At 51.6% G+C, this 21,873-nt stretch overlaps 13 protein-coding genes across 13 annotated transcripts; 6 read left to right on the top strand and 7 right to left on the bottom strand.

The window, feature by feature from the left end:
- Positions 1 to 685: 685 nt before the first annotated feature.
- SNOG_15457 (hypothetical protein) lies at positions 686 to 1,222 on the top strand (the record flags this gene model as incomplete). The annotated part of the gene is made up of 1 exon (XM_001805552.1): positions 686 to 1,222. The coding sequence occupies one exon, from the start codon at positions 686 to 688 to the stop codon at positions 1,220 to 1,222; it is 537 nt and encodes a 178-aa protein (XP_001805604.1).
- Positions 1,223 to 1,683: 461 nt separating this feature from the next.
- SNOG_15456 (hypothetical protein) lies at positions 1,684 to 2,734 on the bottom strand (the record flags this gene model as incomplete). The annotated part of the gene is made up of 2 exons (XM_001805551.1): positions 1,684 to 2,576; positions 2,626 to 2,734. 2 exons carry the CDS (start codon positions 2,732 to 2,734, stop codon positions 1,684 to 1,686), a joined length of 1,002 nt encoding a protein of 333 aa, XP_001805603.1.
- Positions 2,735 to 3,081: 347 nt separating this feature from the next.
- On the top strand, positions 3,082 to 4,605 carry SNOG_15455 (hypothetical protein; the record flags this gene model as incomplete). The annotated part of the gene is made up of 2 exons (XM_001805550.1): positions 3,082 to 3,813; positions 3,895 to 4,605. The coding sequence occupies 2 exons, from the start codon at positions 3,082 to 3,084 to the stop codon at positions 4,603 to 4,605; spliced, it is 1,443 nt and encodes a 480-aa protein (XP_001805602.1).
- Positions 4,606 to 4,642: 37 nt separating this feature from the next.
- SNOG_15454 (hypothetical protein) lies at positions 4,643 to 5,470 on the bottom strand (the record flags this gene model as incomplete). Its single annotated transcript, XM_001805549.1, has 1 exon — positions 4,643 to 5,470. The coding sequence occupies one exon, from the start codon at positions 5,468 to 5,470 to the stop codon at positions 4,643 to 4,645; it is 828 nt and encodes a 275-aa protein (XP_001805601.1).
- A 1,033-nt stretch (positions 5,471 to 6,503) lies between these two features.
- Positions 6,504 to 7,805, bottom strand: SNOG_15453 (hypothetical protein; the record flags this gene model as incomplete). Its single annotated transcript, XM_001805548.1, has 2 exons — positions 6,504 to 6,889; positions 6,965 to 7,805. 2 exons carry the CDS (start codon positions 7,803 to 7,805, stop codon positions 6,504 to 6,506), a joined length of 1,227 nt encoding a protein of 408 aa, XP_001805600.1.
- Positions 7,806 to 8,841: 1,036 nt separating this feature from the next.
- SNOG_15452 (hypothetical protein) lies at positions 8,842 to 9,157 on the bottom strand (the record flags this gene model as incomplete). The annotated part of the gene is given in 3 exon segments (XM_001805547.1): positions 8,842 to 8,931; positions 8,950 to 8,974; positions 9,048 to 9,157. The coding sequence occupies 3 exon segments, from the start codon at positions 9,155 to 9,157 to the stop codon at positions 8,842 to 8,844; spliced, it is 225 nt and encodes a 74-aa protein (XP_001805599.1).
- Positions 9,158 to 10,183: 1,026 nt separating this feature from the next.
- SNOG_15451 (hypothetical protein) lies at positions 10,184 to 11,095 on the top strand (the record flags this gene model as incomplete). Its single annotated transcript, XM_001805546.1, has 1 exon — positions 10,184 to 11,095. One exon carries the CDS (start codon positions 10,184 to 10,186, stop codon positions 11,093 to 11,095), a length of 912 nt encoding a protein of 303 aa, XP_001805598.1.
- Positions 11,096 to 11,154: 59 nt separating this feature from the next.
- SNOG_15450 (hypothetical protein) lies at positions 11,155 to 13,004 on the bottom strand (the record flags this gene model as incomplete). The annotated part of the gene is made up of 4 exons (XM_001805545.1): positions 11,155 to 11,890; positions 11,944 to 12,393; positions 12,445 to 12,848; positions 12,900 to 13,004. The coding sequence occupies 4 exons, from the start codon at positions 13,002 to 13,004 to the stop codon at positions 11,155 to 11,157; spliced, it is 1,695 nt and encodes a 564-aa protein (XP_001805597.1).
- Positions 13,005 to 13,584: 580 nt separating this feature from the next.
- Positions 13,585 to 15,752, bottom strand: SNOG_15449 (hypothetical protein; the record flags this gene model as incomplete). The annotated part of the gene is made up of 4 exons (XM_001805544.1): positions 13,585 to 14,687; positions 14,741 to 14,930; positions 14,980 to 15,510; positions 15,609 to 15,752. 4 exons carry the CDS (start codon positions 15,750 to 15,752, stop codon positions 13,585 to 13,587), a joined length of 1,968 nt encoding a protein of 655 aa, XP_001805596.1.
- Positions 15,753 to 16,499: 747 nt separating this feature from the next.
- SNOG_15448 (hypothetical protein) lies at positions 16,500 to 18,217 on the top strand (the record flags this gene model as incomplete). Its single annotated transcript, XM_001805543.1, has 1 exon — positions 16,500 to 18,217. The coding sequence occupies one exon, from the start codon at positions 16,500 to 16,502 to the stop codon at positions 18,132 to 18,134; it is 1,635 nt and encodes a 544-aa protein (XP_001805595.1). The 3' UTR covers positions 18,135 to 18,217.
- SNOG_15447 (hypothetical protein) lies at positions 18,191 to 19,296 on the bottom strand (the record flags this gene model as incomplete). Its single annotated transcript, XM_001805542.1, has 2 exons — positions 18,191 to 18,942; positions 18,975 to 19,296. 2 exons carry the CDS (start codon positions 19,294 to 19,296, stop codon positions 18,191 to 18,193), a joined length of 1,074 nt encoding a protein of 357 aa, XP_001805594.1.
- Positions 19,297 to 19,373: 77 nt separating this feature from the next.
- On the top strand, positions 19,374 to 19,503 carry SNOG_15446 (hypothetical protein; the record flags this gene model as incomplete). The annotated part of the gene is made up of 2 exons (XM_001805541.1): positions 19,374 to 19,385; positions 19,420 to 19,503. 2 exons carry the CDS (start codon positions 19,374 to 19,376, stop codon positions 19,501 to 19,503), a joined length of 96 nt encoding a protein of 31 aa, XP_001805593.1.
- A 412-nt stretch (positions 19,504 to 19,915) lies between these two features.
- SNOG_15445 (hypothetical protein) lies at positions 19,916 to 21,580 on the top strand (the record flags this gene model as incomplete). Its single annotated transcript, XM_001805540.1, has 3 exons — positions 19,916 to 20,090; positions 20,286 to 20,489; positions 20,538 to 21,580. The coding sequence occupies 3 exons, from the start codon at positions 19,916 to 19,918 to the stop codon at positions 21,578 to 21,580; spliced, it is 1,422 nt and encodes a 473-aa protein (XP_001805592.1).
- Positions 21,581 to 21,873: the final 293 nt, after the last annotated feature.

Here is a 21,873-nt window from a genome sequence, read left to right as displayed (position 1 = left end):
CACGTTTCTTCGCTGCACATGGCTAAGCTTCGGCTCTAAGCTTCTACTCAAGGGTAATCGCCGCTGATCAATCTCGTCGAGCATATCTCAGGGGTGGTAAAGCGTGCGGAGTCAATGCCGCAATGCAACAACAAGAATGACGCAACCGCACATTGAGCGCATGCGAACGACTGGCCTAGGCTCCTGAAATATTGTCGAAAAGCGTGAAGGCACTACCGGCGTATCAAAGGCCAACCTCAAACCCGCATCACGCACCTCAGACGTGCACTGTTTCATCACCTCGTCTCGACCTGCCCCAACACACGACCACCGCCAACGCGGAGCGCATGTCCGCACATACATCGCTAACAGTTTCTCGCCTTGGGAGGCAAAAACCATCTGTCGCGCAAGTTTATCCTAGCTCGCGGCGCGTTTGACCGCGTTTGTAGTCGCCGTGGTGGCTTAGATGGTCAAGCAATACTTGGAAGGCAAATCCTCTCGTCTTGGTATGTTTCGGGTCTCGGTGGACGGCAAAGAGTCGCGCCTGGATATATTGGAGTGATGTCGTCGCGTTGAGAAATAGAAAGAGGTTTTACATTCTACACACATTCCATATCCACACATTCACATCGTGTGATACCCCTCTTATAGGCATCATCATCATCACCACCACTTTCTTCCATCTTCAAACATCAAACACATCATCATGTTAACCAACCGCCGCTCAACAATGATGGTCCCCCCATCCCGCATGCCGTCCTGGCACCCGCAATCAAAACCCATCCCCCAAACCCCAACCTTCCAAACAACATTCGACTCTACCTCCGCCTCAACCGAACCACACCCCTCCCGCACCCCCGCGCTGCTCACATCAACAACGCCTCTGCTCCCCGGCCACACCGTCCTCCGCGTACACGGCACATGCCACGGCACCGTGACCCTCACACGCAAAGACACAAAGTCGTTTATCAAGAACATCGCATCGTCATTCGGCAGCAACTGGGGCGAGGCGAAGAGCCTGACGAGCGCGATTTACTCGGCACGCGACCAGGCGATTGATAGGATGGTGAAGGAGGCGGTAGGCAAGGGCGCGAATGCGGTTGTGGGTGTGGAAGTGAGAGAGAGTGAGGTGCTGGGGTGTTTGGTGGTCAGTGTGGTGGGTACTGCGGTTTGGGTGGAGAAGGATACGGGGAGGGTTAAGAGGGATAGTGCGCAGGAGGCGGGTGTTGATCCGTTTCTCTGAGGGGTGATTGATGGCGAGGAGTGGAGGTGGCATTCAACTGAGGGTGGCTGTTTCGACAGAGTTCAGCGCCATGTAGCTGCCTTGGTGTCTCTTGCATACACGTGGGCTTGCGAGTTTGGCCGTGTCGCGTGAGTGTTGGAGGTGTAAAAGACGGAACTGTTTTTCTTTTCTGCAGTTAGCTTCGATTTTTTTGTTTATACCATAATCTCAATCTCCTTTCATCAAGAAGCTTGTTATCTCTCTTATCGACCGTGCCCTTCGAGAATCGATTCCTGAAACGTAAATGTTGCGCCGTGCTGTTGTAATGCCCCCATCCGCATCAATATACTAGCGAGACTGGGCTCGGGGAAAGGTGTTGGAAGCTTCTCTAGGCTAGATGATCGAATCCCCAATGTACGTACATGTTTCCTATTTAATGTTCTTTGTTGTCTTCGTCCTACGCACCATGTGCACTCCTCAGCTTATTTTCGCTCGAGTGCGACCATGTCGGAGCTGTCCACCCCTTCACCAAGAACGCCAGCCTTCTGCAGCGTGCTAACAGTCTTGTTCACGACCTCCGGATCCACGCCTCGCACATCTTTCGCGAATTGCACAGTTTTCAGCCATTCCCGTGCATCTTCCTCGGAGTAGTCAAGCTTCGTGCTGATATACTGTACTGCTTCTTCCTGGTTCTCCTCAAAGTGCTTCACGCCCTTGTTGATCTTGGCCAGCACATCTTCCAGCTCCTCCTTCAACGCAGGCTTGGTGGCATTTGGTGCCGAGCTCCAGTTCTTCGGATACAACAAATCATTCACAGCGACAATCTTCCACGACGACCAGGGCGTGTAGATCTCGCCGATGCGCTTGATTTCGCCGTTGTCATAGTAGCGCTTAGATGTGAAGTGCTCCCACATGAAGAAGTCGGCTGTGCTGTTGTTTACGCCTTCACGCAGGTTTGCAAAAGTATTCAGAGGCTCGACTGGGAATGGTGGGCTGCTTGACGTTGGATCCAGCCAGCCCTGCTGGTCGGCTAGCACGAAGCTCATCACGTAGCTGCCACTTCCGATTCTTGATACGCCCACCTTTTTGCCTTTGAGGTCCTCTATGCCGGCGAGCTCTCTCTTCGCGCCTGTAGATATGGCCCAGCATAGGGGTGTTTCAACATATGTGCCGACGGCTCGGAAACCGGCGTCTTCTTTGGCTGCTTGTGCTTTACCCATGGCTGCGATCCATCCTTCTGTCAGCCCGACGCCGATATCAATCTCGCCCGCTTGCAGCGCAGTGACCATGTGGCCAGTGCCGGAGGGGTATGGGAGAAGGCGCGCATCGAGGCCATAGTGCTTCTTCGCGAATTCGAGTGGGGTTGAGAAATGCTCTGAGGTGCCATTAGGACCAGTGTTTACACGTGATTAACGCGACCATACCAGGCACGAAGCCAATTCTCAGAGGCGCCATGGCTGATGTCTTGCTCGAGAACTGGCGGAACTGGCGCGCGACTGAGGTGGGGCGGGCAACACGCAATGTACGAAGCATTGAAGTTCCCGAGCTCTAATCGAGCTTGCTCGCGGCTATAAGACGTGGTATGAGATTGAGATCAAGTATGGCCAGCTATGTACAAGAACTGAAGGTTTCCGTGCAGGTTTTAAGTACCCCGAGGAAGATGCCGCGAAGTGACGACGGAGGTTGCGACCACACCACCGGAATCTCGCCGCCCCCACATGACCATCGCACTTCTCATCAACTCGCGGTATCGACATTACTAGCGTCGCATGTCCATCTTTCGTCAAAATAGACTTCACGCACAAAGCTTGCCTTGTCTCCCCGGTCAATTTTGGCATTCGCGTGCAGTTTCACATGCACGCATTGCTCACCGCTGCATCATGACCTCCGAGATGACGCCGTTAAACTTTAAAGCTCTATCGATCGCCATCGTGGGCGCAGGACCATCTGGAGTGGCGGCTGCAAAATACCTACTGGCTGAGAAAGCATTCGATAGAATCGTGTTGTACGAACAACGGCCTAGATCTGGAGGCATTTGGAACTATACGGGCGACCATACAGATGAAGATCTTTTCACTATTCCACAGATCAATCCGCGAGGGAAGAATCAAGATCCAGTTTTGACGCATAAGTCGTCAGGCCGGAACACTCAAACAAATGGCTCTGCTCAGGATCAAAAAGAGCTATCATTTGTATCGCCCATGTACGAGAAACTGGAAACAAATATCCCCCGGGGTCTAATGGGCTTTCAAGACTTAGACTGGCCTCAAGATAGTCAGCTGTTTCCTACGCGCGATACTGTCTCAAATTACATAGACAACTATGGGAAAGACGTGCATCATCTCGTACAATATGGCACTCAAGTCGTGAATGCCGAGCCAACAAGTGGAGCATATGATAGCAGCTGGCGAGTGCGTGTCCGACAACTAGATCATGGAAAAGAGATAGAACAGGATTTCGATGCCCTTATAGTAGCCAACGGCCATTTCATTGTACCTTTTGTGCCAGACATTGAAGGAATAAGAGAGTGGAATGCGAAATATCACGACCGGCTTAGCCATTCCAAGTACTATCGGAAACCAGAGAACTATCGGGGTCAAAAAGTCATCGTAGTAGGTAACTCTGCTTCCGGAGCAGATATAAGCGCGCAGGTCGCATCACACTGCAAAACGCCACTGCTATGGTCTTCAAAGTCCGTCTCCATGTTCTCAGCGACTCATAGTTCGGGAGGCGGTAAACGTCGCGAAATTCCACCGATCAAGCGCTTCATCGCAGACAACCGCAGTGTTGAGTTCGAAGACGGTACCATTGAATCCGACATTGACGCTGTCATTTTTGCAACGGGATATTTCTACTCTTTCCCTTTCCTCGAAAACGTAAAGCCTGCTTTGATCAAGGACGGGAGTCATGTGCAACATACCTACCAGCACTTGTTCTACGCGCCTCAGCCTACATTGTCGTTCCTCACGCTCAATCAGCGCGTCATACCATTTCCACTCGCGGAAGCACAATCTTCGGTTCTTGCGCGCGTCTACTCTGGACGTTTGCCCCTTCCACCCTACGCTGAAATGCAAAAGTGGGAGCAAGACATCATTGCCGAAGTAGGTGACGGGCGAAGCTTCCACCTTTTACCATTTCCAAAAGACGGTAACTACATGAACGCTTTGAGCCATTGGGCATTGAGTGCGCCACCAAAAGAAGGACTAGAAAATGGTGGCAAAGGCAAAGTACCGCCTGTTTGGGGCGAGTGGGAGTTTTGGTGTCGTGAGAACTTCCCAGCGATTCGACGGGCATTTGGAGAGCGTGGAGATGAGAGGCACCGGATCAAGAGTGTGGAGGAAGTTGGGTTCAGTTTTGAAGATTTTAAGCGGGAGAAGACAAGGAGTGAGGGAAAGATGATATAGTGCTATCTCATGTCAATGTAGTGCCCATGGTCGACGATCAGACACGTCCAACTGCCAACGCCGACCCCAGCTTCAGCCATCTTGTCGCAACCAGCGCCACTGCAGCCACAGCCATGACTGCCGCAGCGCAAAACCATACGCCGTTGAAGTTCTGAACCGCGTTCTTGCTATCCCCCTTGATCAGGCTCGTGAGAGGATTTCCAAGCAGGCCGCCAAAAGAAGCAACTAAATAGGCGAGACCCAACCGTACGCCAATCTCAGTATTGGTGGGTGAAAGTTCGGTAATCGTAGGTCCAGGGATGATGATGACGCCACCCGATAGAAATCCATACACGACGCTGATCGCAATGAGCGAGCTCTGTGTCTGTGCCAGCGGAAGGCAGGCAAGCGTTATAATGCAAGCGATACTAAGCGGGATCAGAGTGTTGACGCCGCCATATCGATCCGCAATGAAATTCGGCACGAACCGGCCAAAGATGTTCGCCGCGTTCATGATGCTCAACAGGTTGAACGCCATTTCCTTCGACACACCGAGCTGCAGCGCGTAATCCTGAATGAAGAAGAACGGCACGAAGCTCGACGCGACGAACAGCGTGAACGCACCGACAAACACCGAGTACGGCAGGTCCTTGAAGTGATGGAACCCAAAGCCCGACCCCTTGGATCCATACTGCGCCTGAAGCCTCATGACCGCAAAAGCCACAGCATTCGTAGCCAAAATGATGACTGCAAAAATCCTCACCGCCCACGCAAACCCCACACTCGTGAACAGCGCGCGCATAGAAAGCGTGTACGCAATACCTGCCACGCTCGCGCCCGTCGACGCCAATCCCGTCGCAACCATCCTCCTCTTCTCGAAAAACATCGCCAACACAACAATGGGAATGACAGCTAACAGCCCCGCTCCCAATACCCATGCACACACCCTGCGCAACCAGTATCTCCCCAATAACTCTTGCACCAACTCGTCGCCACCAACCCAACTACCTCCAACCCCGTGCCCACACCAATCAACGCCTTCAAATATCCCCGATCAACCCAACACACCCGCAGGCAAACATCCCAAGCGTCGTGAAAAACAACTGCACGCTGCCGATCCATGATATCGCCGATGCGGAGTGGGTGGGTAAGAGCGTGTCAATGTAGTATGTCTGGAACACGCCAAAGGTGTTGGGTAAGCCCCAGCGTATTCGCAAACAGAATGAAGCCGCCGAGGACTTGTAGCCATGCGATAAGGCCGTGGTTCGATGGGGGTATGTGGACGTGGATGCTGCGGTGTTTCTGGAGGTGGAGTGTGCGAGGAGGATGGAGGAGATGCGGTGGTCGGTGGAGCCGGCGTGGTGGAGGAGGGGTTGGCGTTCGTTGGGCGACATGATGGGAAACTAAAATCCTGCTCGAGAAGTTGGGGATTGTCGAAGCCTTTTCTCCTTCGAAGTGGGAGAGGGAAGTGGCTTTGTGTCCATGTTGGCAGTCAATGCATTTTCGGACGTGTGGAGTGGTGTCCTTGCGTGGATCGCTTCGGTTGGTTGCGGGATAGGCGGGAGATATGCAGGTACACGTTTTTGTGGGGATATGCGGTGAAGGGTTTGCGTTGGCAGATACGTCATCCTGATGAACTTCACAACTAAATTTGGGTAGCACAACAACATGAAGATTCACTGTATGCTTTGGGGTTGTGCGAGATCTATACATGTCGTCGATTTGTGTTGGCTTATTTGTGAAGGTAGGTGCTCGTCATTATGGCAAAATATGTGCACAGTTGCACGATCGCTAAGATGTTCCTGTATTATAGTCATAGACGTCACGCTTCTCTGGTAAACATTTTAAACTTGTTATTGCTTCTCAGCTACATACATGTTTTCATAATTTCGCTGCTGATGCTGTATGATACTGACTCTCTAATTCTTGCGGGGCTTCTTCCGCATCCTCGACGGTGGTTCCTCGTAATCGTCATCTTCTGTGTGCAGACGCTTGGTCTTCGCGGTCTGGCGTGCAGGACCAGCAGTTCCCGCATCGCCCTCCTCTTCCTTTTCATCATCCTTAGTGCGGTCCCAACATTTACGGCATTTCGGGCGAGCTTTTCCCCCTTGATACCTGCCTGTCTTGACAAACTCGCAGACTACGCACGTGTAGACGGTATTTGCATCTTTTTCCCGCTGTCTGCAGGCCTTGCATATTGGCTGATTGTCGCTCAGCCCAGAATGCTTGCCCTTCTTTTGCTCGCAGTCCTCACAGGTACGGAGAGGACCCTCCTCAGTCTTGATCTTACTAGTAGAACAAGCCGCTGTAGGACGAGCAGCCGCGTGACGAGGAGTTACTGGTGCGGTTTCTAAAGGAGGATTCTCGCAGTTTCGCTTACCGCAAAGACAACGGTCTTTGGGACCCTTAAACCACTCAGGACCATAGTTTACAGTAAGCTCCTCGCCCTTGGATATGGCTCGATTCGTTGAAACCCAGACGAGACGATAGTGTTCACCGCAGCGACCCTCGTAGAAGTCGCAATTTGGCTCGCAGCTGTGATTGAGGTAGCGAGTCACTGAACCTGTATGCGTCAAGTCGACCCAGGCATGATTGACACCCGGACTAATGCCAATCGAGATTTCCGTATTATAAATGCTGTCTTGCGCTCCTTGTCCCTTTGTTAGTACTTTGCCAGCGAGCTCGCCAATGTCAAGGCTGCTCTGCACAGCCTCACGAGCGAAAGCTCCCACGCCCCGGTCTTCCACTTGGCGCAGGAGGATGTTTTGGAGCCAGAATTCGCGGTCGCGATCAGAGCTCGACTGTGGGCTACAAGATCCGTTTGGGCATGGCTTGTCTTTTTGTCCGCATCCTACGCAGACGTCGCTCAACCGCGGAGACCCAGTGAGGTGAGCCAGACGTTTAGGTGGCCATATTCTACCCCTGAAATCCTTGGGTAACTTATTCGCCTTCATCCAATCGCGTGCTTCGAAGGTGTTCGAATCCGCCACTGTGCAGAAGACGCCGGAGTTGTTCGCATTGGGTATCTTCGCGATGGGCATGCCGTACTCATCCTGCGAATAGAAATAACGAGGACTTGACACCATCTTTGGGTCGTATATCTTACGGAGATAGTCCGTGATGTCGTCTGTGGATAGGTCCGATGACTCCATGCTCTGTCTCTTGACGCGAGCGGCAATGACCTTGAGCGCGGCTTCTTGAGTAGGAAGGATGGTGGCCATCTTTATAAGTTATGGTGGAGAAATTCGATTCCAAGTTGTGGTGGAGATCTTTGGTTGTGAGTTGGGGTGGAGAGGTTTTGTATCGTTATGGGGACATAGCGGTCGTGAGCAGGAGGAATATATAATCGCGGGGAAGTCGGGCGGGAGAGGGTGTTGTCTGCCATTGTTAATGTTTAGCGTCATCGTAGTCGCAAAACGATAGTTAGGTACAGATCAGTGATCTACCTCACTCTTGAGGGACGTTCTGCCTAGGAGCTGGCGTGACCCCGGAAAGATCGAGGCATTGTGAGCGCATTTCACTCGGATTGTCACGAGTAACGCTTCACAATCTAAGCCTCGACATCGTTATCGAATCCAGAGCTGGACTAGACAGTCTCTGATCTAGCGTCATTGACATCAGAACTGGACTCTTTCGAAGTCCGAATCAGTGTCGGAGGCTGCGCATTGGTGTCTGCGCTCTCGACTTTGTATCCTAGCTCCGCTGGCATATTCTGAAGTCTCCAGGGGATTGGTAGATGGAGAATCGGTCGCCGCTGCTTGACGTCGTGACATCTCCTTGGATCGTTGCTCGGGTTCATTGGTTGTGATTGTAGTGTTCGTATCCCTAAATGATTAGCATTGTGATCCATCCGAAAAGGGCGGCACCTTACCCTTGGGTCTAGCAAAACGTGTTTACAGCGACATATCTCAGTATTCCTGCCGCCTTTACTGAATGACATATGGGGGGTCATCGTCGCTTGATCTCGTCCATGTATCGCTTTTGGGAGTCTGGCCAGGATGGGCGACATCACTGATTGGCAACTCCGCAGAACAGGTCAGGAGTAGTTCATTGGTGGCAGTGTGTGTGAATCAAACTCCCGTTGCTTTCACTGCGACGGCTGGCATCATGGTTCGTAGCTGTGTTCGCTTCCAATGCCACTGCCCGTCCTTCGTGCTCCTGCATTGCTGTTTGTCGGATTCGTCAGGTGTACATATAACTTATGATGTTCGAGCTTGATTTATTTGAAGTGATAGAGATACTATTGAGAAGCATAATTCAGGTATATATGGGGACTTTTTCGGTAGCAAATCCATCGGAGAGAGCAAACATGCAGTTTGCAAAGCAGAGGTTCTGGTACAAGGAAACCTGTTTTACAGGTCTTACAGTGCTGGACGAGTCGTCGAGTAGCCTCAAACAGTTTTGTAGATTTCATAGTCCTGGAGAAATTGGATAGGCTCAAACTGTTTTCGATTGTTTCTTACGTTGTGTACAGAATGAGCTGGTTCAATCTCCTCCGCAGCACACCAAGAGTGCCATAAAGAACAGTCGAAGGCTTATGTAGCGTATGTGGCGGACTTTGCAACACCGTCATGTTTCAAATCCTTGCTCATCCATCGATGTATCGTGGTGTTCCTCATCACTTAGCGCTTATAAGGTGCCGTTGGGACTCCTGGATTCTTTGCCATCACCTCGGTTTGATGTCTTCCGGAGTAAGATGACTTCGCTCAACCTTCTAGAATCTTACAGTTCACGTGTTTGTGTTTGATGAAAATTTGCGAGTTGGAGATGCTTGGGCAGCCGGCGCTTTGTCGCATGGCGAGCAGATGCTGAGGGTGAGACTGCCCCGGTGTTTTGGGGTACATAGCGTGATCAACTATTCGCACGCGGCGCTGCTACGATGACGCACCTGTGTGCGCCTTCCGCGCAAAGATTCCTACGACAAATCCCTCAGCACGCGTTGCCCAATAGTGAGTAGTTCTGCTGTAATCCAGGTTCTCGTTGGGCGAGAACGATGTTTTTCTGCAAATGGTAAGCGCCGTGATTAGGGCACCGACAAAGGACCAAGACTGCGCAATTCCGGGAGGCGAATGGTAGGGCCGAATGTCTAAATAATGCCTTGCTCTTGCACTCTTGCCATGCTTCCTTATAGTAGGAATCCGCACTCGCACATTTGATGTCGAAGAATCAGCAAATGTGGCAGTATCTTTGCGCGAAATGTATGGCTACATGAGTGTGTAAAAATCGTACGTTCATTACATGCAGCCAAGCAGCCCGAGTATCCAAATTTAGGAAGTCGAGATTCCCGGACCCTGTTGGGCCGAGCGGAGTGGTTGAAATTACTTTCGGTGAGATTATTGGTATGCGCTTCGTTGGCTACGATACAGTTTGGCTCCCTCCGTTTCGAAATCGGTCTAGCCGAACTAGAGCTACACGGATCATGCCGACAAAAACGCCCGTTACATTCGCAAAGTCCTGTCAGCTTATGGCATAATTTCACAAGATTTACCCTTTGTGGACTACATTGGAATCTAGAACTGGAAAGGGTCCTGGAACGGTGAGTATAAGGACTTGGTCGTCAACCTCACTCCTGGTTACGCATCCTCCAGCATCATCAACTATGCAGGTCCTTACTACGCTGCTTCTCGCAGCCTCTGCTACCGCGCAACTCACCTCTAAACTCACTCAAATTACCGACTTCGGTCCCAACCCTCGCAATGTTGAGATGCATATCTACGTTCCTGCAAATCTACAGGCCAACCCACCGATTCTCGTCACCCCCCATTGGTGTGGCGGAACCGCTCAGCAGAACTTCGAATGGCGAGCCTGGGCATCTGCAGGCGACAAGTATGGTTTCATTACCATCTATCCCAACACGACGAACGCAGATCGATGCTGGGATGTAAGCAGCAAAGCAACGCTTACACATGATGGAGGCGGTGATTCACTGGGTATCGCCTCCATGGTTCGCTGGGCGCTGGAAAAGTACCACGGCGACCCGGACCGCGTCTTTGTACAGGGAACAAGCTCAGGCGCGATGATGACGAACGTCCTCATTGGAGCCTACCCGGACCTGTTTGCTGCTGGAAGTGCATGGGCTGGCGTGCCCTTCGGTTGCTATGCCGGCGATGGGTTCGACGTGTGGAACCCCGACTGCGCAGCTGGAAAGATCATCAAGACCGGAGCGGAGTGGGCTGCGATCGTGCATGCTGCATTCCCGGACTACCAAGCATTCCGGCCCAAGTTCCAGACTTTCCATGGTCTGGCAGACACTACAATCAGCCCGCAGAACCTGAAGGAGCAGATCAAGCAGTGGACTGCTGTTCTTGGTGTGAGCGAGACACCTAGCTCGACTACGCAGGACACGCCCTTGACTGGATGGACACGCTACCAGTATGGAGACAAGTTCGAAGCTTACGAAGCAGCTGGCGTCACCCACAACATCCCGACTCAGGACGACTTGGTCATTGACTACTTTGATCTGAGGTGCCAGAAGAGTGAGACAACCAAGTGCTACTCCAGGAGGTCTTAATTGTAGTATCATGCAGTTGATAAGCTCAAAATAGAATTTTAATTTTTCTCTGAACTCGCTTAGTGCTTGTGGGAATGACCATGATGATGGTGATCGTGCCCCTCGTCGTCTTCCTCTTCGGCTCCCGGTCGCGCCCATTCAGCCCAGTAGCCATCGTCCCACATCTCAGCCAGCTTCTCCTCCTTCTCTTCCTCATCCATTTTGTCATTGTGCATAACCTTCTCCCACTTCCGCATCTCTGCGCGACTCAACAAGCAATTGTCTAGTAGCTTAGTCAAACCTTCCACGTCGAGCTTCTCACCAATTAACACTAGCTCCTGTCGGCGATCACCCCACTCGCCCTCAAAATCTGCTCGAATGGCTTTCTCGGTCTCTTTGTCAGCGCCCCAATCTTCCTCTGACACGCAGCAGAACCACGGCATCTCAGAGCCGAGAGTGAGCATCGCGCCGGCGGTACTCCAAGACCCCATTTGGAAGGGGCGAGTAGCTAGCCAGAAGATACCTTTACTTCGATGAAGACCGCTGAAGTATGGACTAGCTTTCTTGTTCGCCAGGATGGTTGCATCGTCCAAAGGAGGAGAACTATCGCCCTCCTCGCTGCTGTTGTCTGAGGCGCCGGCTGACGGGCGCGACTCATCTGAATCGGACATGACTTCATCCTCGTCTTCCTCATCTTCGTCGTCAACGTCCTCGGCTTCATCCTGGAGGAGAATGAACTTTCCCTCAATGAGGCGGTACAGCTTCATTGGGTCAAACGGACGACGGGCGCGATAGACGAAGCTGCCGATACCGTATCTACATCGAAGATCAGTTTGGTGAAAACATGAAACTGAGAAAGAAAGACGTACTCGAGTGTCTCTGGCTTCGGAGCAAGGCGTTTCTTTCCTTGGACATCCATGACCGTCATCTCATGAATGCTCTTCAACCAGCCCGGGCTCGTGATAGCTTCCGCAAAGTTGAAGACACCAGTGTTTAACATCTCACGCACATCTACCTTAGAGTACCTGGCCTCGATGATCTTGGCAGTCGGATTGAGTGTTTTGACGTACGCCTTGACGCGACCCAGAGTCTTCTCATCGGCGCGATCGATCTTGTTCACGATGATGACGTTTGCAAACTCGATTTGGTCAGCGAAGAGGTCTGAGATCGTACGCTGATCCTCATCGGGTACTTCTTCTTTACCAAATCGGTCTTGAAGAAATTCGGCAGTGTCGAATTCAGAGAAGAAGCGGAATGCATCGACGACAGTCACCATGGTGTCCACGGAGGCTATGGTCTTGAGCCCACCGAGCTTTGCACTACAATCAGGTCAGCAAATGGAGTGCTGTAAAAAACTTGCGTACACTTACACTTTCATGAATGTCTCCTTCTCCTCGGTTTCCATGCCCTCGGCATCAACCATCGCCTCAGTCAACTCCGTGGTGAATGTCTCAGCAACTTGCTGCGGCTCACTGATGCCGGAGCTTTCGATGACAACGTGGTCGAACCCATCCTCGCTCCACGCAAGCCGTGCCAGCTCAGTGAGCAGATCACTTCGCAGTGTGCAGCATATACACCCGTTTTGCATCTGGACAATCTTCTCCTTGACCCGTACCTCTCCGGTGCTTTTGTCCTTGCCACGTACATCGGAGGAGCGAGCGATCAGGTTGGCGTCGACATTGACAGCAGCCATGTCGTTGACAATGACCGCGATTCGCAGGCCATGGTCAGGAGATTGGAGGATATGGCGGAGCAGCGTTGTTTTGCCGCTTCCCTAACAATCGTCAGTCATCTTTTTTCTCTCGCAGAGCGACCTCACACTTACCAAGAAACCAGATAGGATGGTCACTGGAAGTGGTTTTCGGGCAGTGTCCTGTGACTTTGGACTTCCCTTTGCCGCGCCATTGCTCGCTCGCTTTTGTCGCGCCATATTTGTGCTTTTGTTAGGAGACTGTATGAGGGGCAGGAATGAGTTTCTCGAGTTTCTCAAGCACTCAGGAAACACCTTGATGGTTTTTGTGTATGCTCATGCCGCGTTGTGCGTCCGACAAATGATGAGTACCTCGATGGCTTGCATCATCCTCAACAGGCGGCACCTCATTCGCTGACCCTCATTCGTAACGACAACAATTCATTTCTTATTGGTCGTTTGATCTGAAGAACCCGGTAAAGCTCGATCTCGTGAAGCCATGTCTGCTCGCTTGGATATGAGACGGACCTTAAGCCCGATGATGATGTTGTAAGAGGCACTTAGCTCAACTCAATCGTACACCAAGCAGCACGGGAGGTTTGGGTATGGATCCACCCTCCCAATTTGTTTACAATCATCGCAGAAAGCTTGAGATGCTATGTCATGTCAGCGGGCGGTCGCACGCAAATCAGATCGTGGGGAAAGCGAAATTTACGGAGGCGGTGAGTCTCATTATACATTGATTTGAAATCCAGCACGAGTATTATCGGCTGGGTTACGTCTACTTTTTATGCCGAATGGGCGACTGATGACCTCAAAACTATGGGCAGTTGGTACCGTTGCCCGCACCCGCACCCGCAACCTCGGTGTCCAAGACGGCAACACTCAGCTGCGGCATGTCGAACTTGAATAGACCGCTAAAGTCAGCTTCGAGGATGCTGATCGTAGTGTTCACAATGTTGATGCCAGTGTGGGGATCGTTGTATGCGAATGGATCGCCGCTGGGGTTCGTCAGGAGCGTCAAGTTCGCCTTGGTACCTGGCTTCACACCCTGGAAATGGACCGAGACCGGTACAGAAGACCCGTTGGTGGTGTTGTAAACTGCGCCCTTCCAGACCATGGCGTTGTTCCTCCTCTCGTCCACACCCGCGCCCCAGTAGACTGGGCCATACGAGCTGTTAGACGAGGTAGGAAGAGTATGGGTAATAGGGTGGTGAGCAAATAGGCTCCAGCAGTGGAAGCTCACGGACTTGGTCGTCAGCTTCACGTCGGCAGCAAATTGAAGAATGGTGATGGACCACTGCCAGCGGTTCTCGTTCTTCAATACCGGGGCGTAGAAAGCTCCAGGAATGCGGTCAGAGTTGCGCTCGTAGCCAATCAATGAAACGGCCTCTCCAACGGCGCCAATCCACCAGGGGTATGGCATCAGTTTGCCCTCCCATTTGGTTCCGCCGTTGGGATGGATCGCAGCCATCTCTCCAACAATGTGGCCAATGTCGTTGTCAAAGCGATTGAACTCCTTCACAACCTCATCAGGCTCGCGGTAAGGGTGGTAATCACCGATGGCGTCCTCTGGGAAGTCTAATGGTTCGCCTTCCTCGGGATCGGTTGTAGCAGCAGATGAGATGATCTGGATGTTGGGGTATTTGGCTTTGATAGCCTCGTAGAACAATGGGAAGCGGTATTGACGGTAAGAGTCCCAACCTCCGGGGAAGCCAGCGAGCCAGTCCTCATTACCAATCTCCACGTAGTCGAGCGAGTAAGGCTCGGGGTGTCCAAGTTCAGCGCGGACCTTGCCCCAGGTGGAGTTTGCTGGACCACAGATGAATTCGATCTCGTCAAGAGCGTCGTCGATGAAGGGCTGTAGGTCTTCTTCCGGAGTGGTATCGCCATTTAAAGCGAGACCAGCCCAAACAGCAAGAACTGAAAGATGTTAGCATGCAAAAGCATTGAGATAAGATTGGAAAGTGACCCACTCCTCTCAAGACCCATATCTTCTGACCACTCGAGATACTCCATCAGACCCAATCCGTTTGTTTGTTGGTAGCCCCAGACACCCTGAAAGCCTGGGCGGTTCCTGAGAGGGCCGAGTGAGTTCTTCCAGTCCCAGTATGTGTCATTGGTGAGACCCTCGAGCATATTGCCACCTGGAAAGCGAAGAACAGACTAGTACATAGTTAGTGTCGTACCGTAGGCTATGCTCATTAAGACTTACAGGGTTCATATCAGCGAGTGCCTCAGCAATATCGATTCTCAACCCATTCTTCCTGTTCTTGTATGTAGGAGGAAATAGACTGATAAGGTTGAAGTCCAACGCGCCGTCGGAAGTTCCAGCAGGGTCGAACGTGATTGAGAAAGTGTTGTTCGAGTTAGGAGCATCCTTCTCGGGTGTGAGCTCGAAAGTGTGTTCGACCCAGTCATCTTCGACACACTTTGACGGCACTTCAACGGATCCGAAAACGTCGGAAGTCAAGTTGGACTCGAGCGATGCAGTGAAGTTGCCTTTGTACTCGCCCTTGACCCAGAATGAGCCAGTGTACTTATGCTGCTTCACGTCCATGCCCCAGTAACCTTCGTTCTTGAACCCAATCTTTCCGGTGCCGTTGCTAGCTGCTACACGCATGGATGCAGGCAGGGCCTCGGATAGTGGGTGTGAAAGGTTTTGGATGCTGAGCTCGGCGCCATTGATGGGAAAGTAGTTTGCCGTCGACACTGAGTAGTTGCGGCTGTACTGGAATGCGCGGTTCTGAATCAAGCTCGGCGTAAATACCTCCGTCTCCAGAATTGTTGATGTCCTAAAGACTTGTCAGCTTTGTTGAGATCAAATGCGATTAGCTCACTAACCTCATGAAGGAAACCATATCCGTATGGGCGGCCAAACTTGCCGGTAAGATGTGCCGCCGGTAACACTTGAACAACAACTGATCTGACAGCAAGAGCTGAAGCAATGCACGAAGCTGCAACAAGCGCTCGTTTGAAGAGTGCCATTTTGTCAATTGAAGCGTGCAATGCTGATCGCACATGCCTGCACGCTCCATTTTATAGTTCCCCAAACTTTTTGATCTCTACCGTTATTTACCCAGAACCAACTTGGCGGGCGGGTCGACCGTACAGGATCGTCACTTTCGCCTCAATTCTCTCCGGTTGAAGAGCTGAAAGCGAGGGGAAACCCCGGATGATGCACGTCACTAAGGCGTGGGGCTCCGGGCGCGTCTACGCCAATTGGAGGAAACATCGCAACCCCAGACGGAAGAATGGCTGCGACTCCGCAAATCCTCGTCGGCCCTTTCGAATTCGTCGACGTGACCTTCTTCGACAGGCATCAAGCTGCCATGAAGTCCTTGGATTTTCAACTATTTTGTACAAGCTGACGGCTCGGCGACAACAGAGCGATCTTTGCATCTCGACATTGAGGCGGAATGGAGGAAGGGACCTTGGAACGGTTGGCAAACAAGGTTCTGCTAAACAGGCTGAAAGCGAACGGCCGAGGTGATGCGCCCCTGCGTCAGATACGAGGGCTTGGTGAAGCTGTGGATGAACGCAGTAACCGCATCGTGAAGAGCAAGGTCGACACGTTCATGTTGCGGAAGCCATGTCCGAAGAGGCTGGAAATTGGACATGAAAGGAATGGCGGCGGCCGAACCTCGGATCTCCGATGCAGGATCTTTTCATCTGATATGATTACCCCTCATCGATAGAAGACAGGGCAACTTGACGTGACACCAAACAGTCATCATGACCGCAGCAACGAAAGCCACAATCTTCGCCAACGGCAAATTCTTCCAGAGTGGCGAGTCGCGTTTTCAACAACACTTTCACGACACCCTCGTAGTCCAGGACGGCAAGATTGCATACCTCGGCAATGGGGACGCTGCTGAGATCCAATCTTTCCGAGAGGCTGGCAGTGAGGTGAAAGATCTCGGCGGACGACATGTACTTCCTGGCTTCATCGACGGGCACATGCACTTTTTGTTGCTGGGTCAGACGCTCAACAAAGTGAAGCTAGACGGATGTGAAAGTTTAGCGGATATCCGGGCTCAAATCACGCTGTACGCAAAGGAGCATCCGGAAAAAGATCGCATCTTGTGTTCAGGATGGATGCACTATATGACGGATGGTCAGGCAAATGCGAGCATGCTGGATGATCTAGACCCAAGGCCCATATACATTGACTCGAAAGATCTCCACTCGTGCTGGTGCAACAGCGCAGCGTTGAAGGAGATGGGCGTTCAGGGGATGGAGAACCCAGCGGGAGGAAAGATTGAGCGAGATGCGGACGGTAAAGCGACAGGCCTTCTCAGCGAGGCATGCATTATCCTGATTGTATGGCCGTACCTGGCACAGGTCCTGCCACTTGAAGATAAGATGGCGGCACTTCAGGCAGCGATCAATGGATATCACGCTGTCGGAACTACAGGCTGCATCGATATGGCCATGGAGGATCCTGCATGGGACGCAATTCTAGCACTTCGAAAAGCTCACGGCGGCTCATTGCCTATTCGCGTAGCTGCGCATTGGATCATCATGCCGGGTGATGGGGAAGAGCATCGGTTGCGACAGGTCGCCCGCGCAATCGAATTGAACAAGCAATACAACGAAGAGACTGACCCGGATCTGCGCATTGTTGGTATTAAGCTCATTACAGATGGTATCGTAGATGCTTGTACAGCAGCATTGTCCAAGCCATACACTTCGAACATGCACTTTGAAGGCCCGATCTGGACTCCCGAGATGCTCGACCCAGTCATAAAGATGGCGATTGATGCAGGCCTACAGTGTGCTGTGCATGCAATCGGTGATCAGGCCGTACACAACGCCATCAACGTTCTCGAGAAGTACGGAAAGCCAGGTCAACGCCACCGAATCGAGCACCTTGAGGTCACGGCACCAGAAGACGCCAAACGACTTGGAAAGCTCGGAATTACAGCAAGCATTCAGCCAGTACATTCCGACCCGTCTATTCTGAGAGCGTGGCCGAAGTTGATTGGTCCTGAACGCTTGAAGCGTGCATTTGCATACTCTGAGTTCGCAGATCACGGAGCTCTTCTGGCTATTGGTTCTGACTCGCCAACTGCACCTCAAGCAACACTACCAAACCTATACGTGGCGACTACACGCAAGTCTGCAAGACAGCCAGATGCCAATGATGCGCCCGTTAACGAGAACTTCGTACTCGGGTTGGCCCAGGCCGTGACTGCAGCGACAAGTGGCGTGGCATATTCGTGCTTTGCGGAAGACCGGGTTGGAAGCTTGGAGGTAGGCAAGATGGCAGATTTTACTGTGGTGGACATGGAATGGAAGGGCGAAGAATTGCTCAAAGCGAGCATCAAGGAGACATGGTTCGAAGGCAAGAAAGTTTATGAAGCTTAAAGTGTAGTCGAGTCTTCGGAGCCAAAAGAAGTTCCCTCCTGCATGGTATACACTCCTTAGACTATATTCTCACTCGTTTGCACAAGATGCGCATTGACTGGTGTCAAAGCCTTCCCATCCTTCAAGAACGCTTCAATATTCTCCATAGCTAACCGCTCGAAGCCAGCAGCTGTATCCCACGCACCACCCGCATTGTGACAGGTCAATGTCACATTCCGCATCTTGGTGAACTCCTGATGAACATGTGGCTCATTTGCATGAACATCAAGCCCTGCAGCAAAGATGTGCCCGCTCTTCAGCGCATCAACGAGCGCATCTTCATCGACCAGCGTCCCTCGCGCGATGTTCACAAATCGACTGCCTTTCTTGAACTTCCGCAATCGCTCAACGGTGATAAGCTTCTCGCCAAAGAAAGGAGTTGCTACGACAGTGCAGTCTGCAACCGCCAGCATATCGTCCATCTTGTCATAAAAGGTCGCATTCACTGCTTTTTCAATCTCATCTGATTTGCGCGCAATGTCGTGATACAGCACATTCATGCCGAAGCCCAACCACGCTTTTCGCGCAATCGTTTCCCCGATATTTCCCAAGCCGATGATGCCTAATGAGCGACCTCGTGGATTGAAGGCAGTGTCCTGCTGATGCTTGTGCGCGAACTTCCATTGCTCCACATCGCCTGACTTGGCGGCTTCGGCGCTCCAGATCAAGTTCCGGAAAACGGAGAGGATGTGCCATATTGCCATGTCGGCGACTGCTTCTGATGAAGCCCGGGCGCCGTTGCAATATGTGATGCCTGCCATTATCAGTACTGCTATTTCCACAGACTTCGGAAATGCTCACCATGTTTTGACAGCGTTGGAATGTCTGCCCAGTCGTATCCTGCTCCTGCACTCGCAAAGATCTTGCACGTCTTGGGAAGATGGGGAACGAGCTCTGGGTCCCATTTCCCCATCTCACCCCCCGAATTCCAGAAGGGTCGGAATACGGCATGGAAGTCACCCCATCTTCGTTCCCTGAGGGCAGTAATGAAGTTGTCTCTTTGGCGCTCTTCAAGTGATGGTTGGATGACGTTAAACTGCGAAGAGAAGGCTTTATAAACATCTGGGTTGTATACGATATCGTCGCCGATGTGTAAGACCGTGAACTGTTTTTCAGACGGCATAGTGGATAAAACTGTGCTTAGAGTCGCTTAAGAGAGTTAACCGTATACTGGCTGCACCTTGATCTATATTGAACAACATGGCTGGGCATGTACCGAAGGCTGGCGCTTACCAACCGTTCTTAGGTACCCAAGTCGCCTTCCGAGCGGCTCTTCGTCGGATGCGCGAGCGCATCGCATGACACAACATATGCGGAGATCGACGCATGAATGACAAGATTGGATTTGCCCCAGTTTTTTGAAGTCGTTTCCTATGGGGAAGCAAGGCCACGAAGCCAGCACACCTTACCTGAAGCAGATTAGACTCAGGCAGGCCAGCGGGCTAAAACGGCTGTAGAGTTCCGAGTGTTCGATCTACCCAAGCATCCTGGACATCTGCAGTCCAGGAAATAATTGCCGGGGCTTTTGACTCTGTTAAAATCGTCGGCTGTCGCTTACGCTAAGGTAGTTCGATGGAGATGTGGAGTTCAGTGACCTCGTGGGCCAATACCCCACTGTCTCCAGACTGAACCTGGAGAAGTGCAGTCTGGGGAACGATTCAGTCCAAATCACTGAATTGTTTTAAGAGAGACCGACTGCTAGGTTTACCAACTTTCGTTCGCGTTGCACTCTCACCAACACAATGGCAGATGAAAAGAGATCCGTCGATATGGTCGACCACAAGAAGGTGCCTATCCTCTCAACCATCGATGGCGATATTGCCTTAGACAGCCTCGTGATTGAGGACCGCGAGGTCAAGGAACAGGCTTTAGTGCGCAAGGTCGATATTCGCATGATGCCATTGATGATGTTGCTTTGTTGGTACCACAAATTCTTTATATTCATCTAAACCTGACAGTGCCTCCTAGATATCCTCAACTATCTTGACCGGAACAATATTGCAACAGCTCGACTCGGATCGCTCGAAGCAGACCTAGGTCTAAAAGGCAATCAATACAACACTATTATCAGCATCTTCTTTGTGTAAGCTAGAGACAACTACAGAGGCCCAGGGATTGCACTGATGGTTTGCAGCGGGTACATCTTGACACAGGTGCCGACCAATATGATTCTTGACAAGATGCGTCCTTCCATTTTCTTGCCGGCCATCATGTGTATGTGGGCGACCGTCTCCACCTGCACAGGCGCTGTACAGAACTACCAAGGCATTGTCGTCCTCAGATTTTTTCTCGGCTTCGTTGAGGCTCCATTCTTTCGTAGGTGCACCTGAGTACGAGCAATTCGACTTCGCTGACAACTCTCAGCTGGTGCGCTGTATCTATTCAGCTCATGGTATACCAAACGCGAACTTGCCAAGCGCATATCTATCCTATACGCGGCGGGGCAGATGGCAGGAGCCTTCGGTGGTCTTCTCGGAGCTGCAATAATGGGTGGGATGGACGGTAAGGCAGGTCTACCGGCTTGGAGATGGTTATTCATTATTGAAGGAGTTGTGTGTTTCCCTGTTGCAGCTTTTACGATGAAGATCTGTCCAGACTATCCCGGAACCACTAAGTGGCTTACTGAAGAAGAACGGAAACTCGCCGTGCTTCGCATTGCAGAGGAAGCCAACCAGGACGATAACCGCGCCGAGGTTACCGCTGTACAAGGTGCTAAGCTAGCTTTTGCTGATCCAGTACTGTACCTCATTTGGTTCATGCAGTTAGGTCTGAACACTGCTGCAAGCTTCATCAATTTCTTCCCGACCATCGTCAAGACGCTCGGATATGGTCAAACGACGACTTTATTGCTCTCCGCACCTCCATACGTCTTTGCGGCCATCCTTGGTATTTGCAACTCATGGCACTCGGACAAGACCAAGGAGCGCTGGCTACATGTCGTATGGCCTCAAATCTTCTGCAGCATCGGCTTCATCATCTCCGCGACGACGATGAACCTCGCTGCCCGCTACACAGCGACCTTCATGATGATGTCTGTGTACGGATCTTTTGGGTGCATATTGTCCTGGGTATCTACTTCGCTTCCTCGTCCACCCACCAAGCGCGCAGTTGCATATGCGGTCGTAAACGCCGGTTCAAATCTCGCGTCCATATATGCGTCGTACTTTTATCCCAGCTCGCAGGGACCGAGATATTGGCAGGCAAATGTTGCGAACGTAGCCTTTGCAGGAATGTGCGTCATTCTGGCGACTGTGACGAGGTTCTATCTGGCCTGGAGGAACAAACAGCTGGAGAAAGCCGCAGCAGAAGACCTGGCGGAGGGATACGATGGGCCCGTGGAAGGCAGCAAGGCAGCGATGGTAGCGGCGCGCTGGCATTGTGACCCGGCATACAGGTTCACGCTTTGAAGTTTTCGTACTCTGTTCGAATGTTTCACATCCGAAGTGGGTTTACGCAGTCGTCTCCGTAGCTTTACAGCTAGATCAATTCCGGTCTGATAAGCAAAATTGAATAGGCGTGAACATGGCGCTATCGCAGATAGCTACGTAGGTACCAGTTAAATAGTTGTTGCTGAACTTGTTTGATAACGGGATAAGAATCTTGCTGTCGTGGAAGAGAAATTGTACTGTCACGGTGAAGAAAACTAGATGCGTGATCTATGATCGACACATGTGTTGATGCAGATCAAAATGGATGCGAT

Source organism: Parastagonospora nodorum, assembly GCF_000146915.1.
Source record: "Parastagonospora nodorum SN15 chromosome Unknown scaffold_38, whole genome shotgun sequence".
NCBI lineage: Eukaryota > Fungi > Ascomycota > Dothideomycetes > Pleosporales > Phaeosphaeriaceae > Parastagonospora > Parastagonospora nodorum.
This window is presented reverse-complemented; position numbering and strand designations above follow the sequence as displayed.